This window comes from Oratosquilla oratoria, chromosome 5, assembly GCF_046742065.1.
Source record: "Oratosquilla oratoria isolate Oo_2021 chromosome 5, ASM4674206v1, whole genome shotgun sequence".
Lineage (NCBI taxonomy): Eukaryota > Metazoa > Arthropoda > Malacostraca > Stomatopoda > Squillidae > Oratosquilla > Oratosquilla oratoria.
The window spans coordinates 6,829,068-6,833,172 of NC_134781.1; the positions used below are offsets into that span (position 1 = coordinate 6,829,068).

Consider the following 4,105-nt stretch of genomic DNA (forward strand, 5'->3'; position numbering starts at 1 on the left):
GTGGTAAGCTCATTAGGCTCATATCTTTGTTGAACGTCCATGGTAATAACACCCTTATGGTTCTTGACAGCCTTTTGCCATCATACTTTGGAGCGTGATGCCATGATATGTAAGTAGTGTTACGCTAACACATATCTGCTAACTTAGCAGAAATAACTTTATCAGTCTTGGTACGAGTGTGTTGCTGTAGTCCAGTTTACTAGCTTAGTGGTGATTATCACTAGGTTTGTATTAGTAAGGATGGATGCCGCTAGCAGACAGCACTTGAATGGGTGGTTCAAACTAGCTTGGTAGAACTGAGCTAGCTTGACTCAACAAGAAATAATGTGCTAGCATATTGCCTAGGTCTGCTGCTAGCTGAGACTCCAGGTGTTGGCTGAAAAATAAAGAAAAACAAACGTGAGAATTGGTAAATATAAGCGACTTTGATATCTAATGAAAAATGTAATTATATGATGATATAGTGATATAATATCTATTACAAGAATATAGGATGTATGCATGCAAATCCAGGTGTGTGCTTAATAACTACAAATGTATGTGCGGTGTGTGTATGTGTGTGTGTGTGTGTGTATGTGTGTGTGTGTGTGTGTGTGTGTGTGTGTGTGTGTGTGTGTGTGTGTGTGTGTGTGTGTGTGTGTGTGTGTGTGTGTGTGTGTGTGTGTGTGTGTGTGTGTGTGTGTGTGTGTGTGTGTGTGTGTGTGTGTGTGTGTGTGTGTGTGTGTGTGTGTGTGTGTGTGTGTGTGTGTGTGTGTGTGTGTGTGTGTGTGTGTGTGTGTGTGTGTGTGTGTGTGTGTGTGTGTATGTGTGTGTGTGTATGTGTATGTCTGAGTAATTCCTTATGTGTGAGCATAGTGATCTTGTTCTCGTGCATCAATGTAAACTTTCCAAATAGATAATAATTTAGAACTACAGAGAAAACATAATACAGAATTTGTATTTGTTCAGAAATTGGAATACTCGTATGTAGGAGCGAATAATCTGTAAAACGTGATTAAATATTGATATTCTGATCCCGTTTTGGGTAACATGACTAATATTTTTTTTGAGCGCTTCCTGGCCAATACCTTTCAGCTAAATTATCTTCTTAATAATAAAAGCTCAACTTTTTTTTTTAACTTAACCCGTAGCTCAGCAATCTAGCTATTTTCTAGTTAACACTAAATCATTTTAGTCAGCTATGGAAACCAAAACTCTCCGAGAATAGGTGAAATAACTAAGATAAACTCAGTTTAACTGGACTCAGAATGAGATGTCTGTACTTTGTATCGTAGGATTAAGCACAAACTGTCTTGCTACAGGAACAATGCCTCACCTTTGTAGTAGGCCTCGCGATGAATCGTGGGGCAGTTTCCTCCCTACAAAAAAGAATAAATGAATAAATAAAAGAATAGATAAGAAAAAAATACTTTCCCATATATCCTCTGTAATGATTTTTTGTACATATTTCACATATAAGAGAAAATAGAAATAATTGATCATCTAAAATAGATAGAGAAGGACAGAGGCAGAGAGAGACAGACAGAGAGCGAGAGAGAGAGAGAGAGAGAGAGAGAGAGAGAGAGAGAGAGAGAGAGAGAGAGAGAGAGAGAGAGAAAGAGAGAGAGAGAGAGAGAGAGAGAGAGAGAGAGAGAGAGAGAGAGAGAGAGAAAGAGAGAGAGAGAGAGAGAGAGAGAGAGAGAGAGAGAGAGAGAGAGAGAGAGAGAGAGAGAGAGAGAGAGAGAGAGAGAGAGAGAGAGAGAGAGAGAGAGAGAGAGAGAAGAGAGAGAGAGAGAGATGGGAGAGAGAGAGAGAGAGAGAGAGAGAGAGAGAGAGAGAGAGAGAGAGAGAGAGAGAGAGAGAGAGAGAGAGAGAGAGAGAGAGAGAGAGAGAGAGAGAGAGAGATACATGAAGGATAGAAGGAGAGGATGGAAGGAAGACGATGTAGGGATGAAGAAAAGGAAAGAAAGAAGAGGAATTTGAGAGGGAAGAAGAGAAAAGGAATCATTTGCTGCTTGAAGAAGGATGAAGACGAAATAAATCTTAACACGATGTATCCAGAATATATTTTTTTTACAAGACTTATCTGGTGGAGTCCGTCAGCAAAAAGAAAACGACCGCTGAAGAAAATTGAAAATACTTTTTGTATCAGATATGAATTATATAATCTATACATAAGCATTCACATACACAAGTAAAAACATGCACAAACGTACGCACACACATACATAAACACAAACAAAAGCAAGCACACACACACATACACACACACACACATACACACGCGCGCGCGCACACACACACACACATACACACACACACACACACACACACACACACACACACACACACACACACACACACACACACACACACACACACACACACACACACACACACACACACACACACACACACACACACACACACACATACACACGCACATACGCACACACACACACACATAGACACACACACACACATACACACACACGCACATACACACACACACACACACACACACACACACACACACACACACACACACACACACACACACACACACACACACACACACACACACACACACACACACACACACACACACACACACACACACACACACACACACACACACACACACACACATACACACACACATCCATGCATATATGTATTTTAATGTATATACATACATTCATACATGCATGCATGCACATACACATACATACATACATACATACATACATACATACATACATACATACATACATACATACATACATACATACATACATACATACATACATACATACATACATACATACATACAATTCATTCATACATGCATACAAACATACGCAGATGCACTATTTACATTCACCCGTACGCTGACACTCCCTACTCTAATGGATTACTTTACAGGGATGAGTGATATGGAAGTACAGTTCTGTGGTAGGAAGGAAGCCTGAATCGTTGGGATATATATGGAGCACGTCTAGTGGAAAGTGTACTGGACAAGAATTATGGGATATGTTTTAGGGAGAAGTGCAATGGAAACGAGAGTATGGAGAAATATTATATATATGTATGTGCATGTACGTAAATATAATATATATATATATATATATATATATATATATATATGTATATATGTGTATATATATATATATAAATATATATAAAAATATATATATATATATATATATATATATATATATATATATATATATATATATATATATATATATATATATATGTATATATATGTACTGTATATGTATATATGTATATATATATACATATATATGTATATATATATGTATACCTATATATATATATATATATATATATATACATATATATACATATATATATATATATATATATACATATATATATATATATATATATATATATATATATATATATACATATATGAGTGTGTGCGTCTATGTGTATGTGTGATTCACCTTGGTCTTTGGAACACGTGTTGGACTCGTGATCGACAGCTGGTTCCCTCACGGAAGAGAGCTCAGAGCTCGCATGTGTGTGTGTGTGTGTGTGTGTGTGTGTGTGTGTGTGTGTGTGTGTGTGTGTGTGTGTGTGTGTGTGTGTGTGTGTGTGTGTGTGTGTGTGTGTGTGATTCACATTGTTCTTTGGATCACGGGTTGGACTCGTGATCGACAGCTATTTCCTTGTATAGAAAAAGAAAGTACACGCTGGACTCGTCGAAATAAGTTTACTCCTACGTTTCGAACCCTGTCTGGGGTTCGTCTTCAGGGATATACAAAGATAGCAAAGGTAATCAACATAAAGGGGCGTGTTGTCGTCCTGGGAAAGGTCTCCTTTTCAAGCTATCGTCATTGTAAACATATGAGTAATTCGCTAGTGAACAGCGACATCAATCAGATAACAACGGTTATAAAAATTGTCTGATTGATGTCGGTGTTCACTTAGCGAATTACTCATATATATATATATATATATATATATATATATATATATATATATATACATATATATAATATATATATGTATATATATACATACATGTACATATATATATATATATATATATATATATATATATATATATATATATATATATATATATATATCTATA

At 36.3% G+C, this 4,105-nt stretch overlaps 1 protein-coding gene across 1 annotated transcript in view; it reads right to left on the reverse strand.

Moving 5' to 3' along the window:
* Positions 1 to 247: 247 nt before the first annotated feature.
* LOC143025659 (carbonic anhydrase-related protein 10-like) overlaps positions 248 to 4,105 on the reverse strand; it is a 388,655-nt gene continuing 384,797 nt past the window's right edge. The window contains exons 8-9 of the mRNA XM_076185658.1: positions 1,316 to 1,358; positions 248 to 376 (exon numbers count right to left, since the gene is read on the reverse strand). Coding sequence (XP_076041773.1) covers positions 354 to 376; positions 1,316 to 1,358 — 66 coding nt within the window. The 3' untranslated portion in view covers positions 248 to 353. The remainder of the gene's footprint in view (positions 377 to 1,315; positions 1,359 to 4,105) is intronic.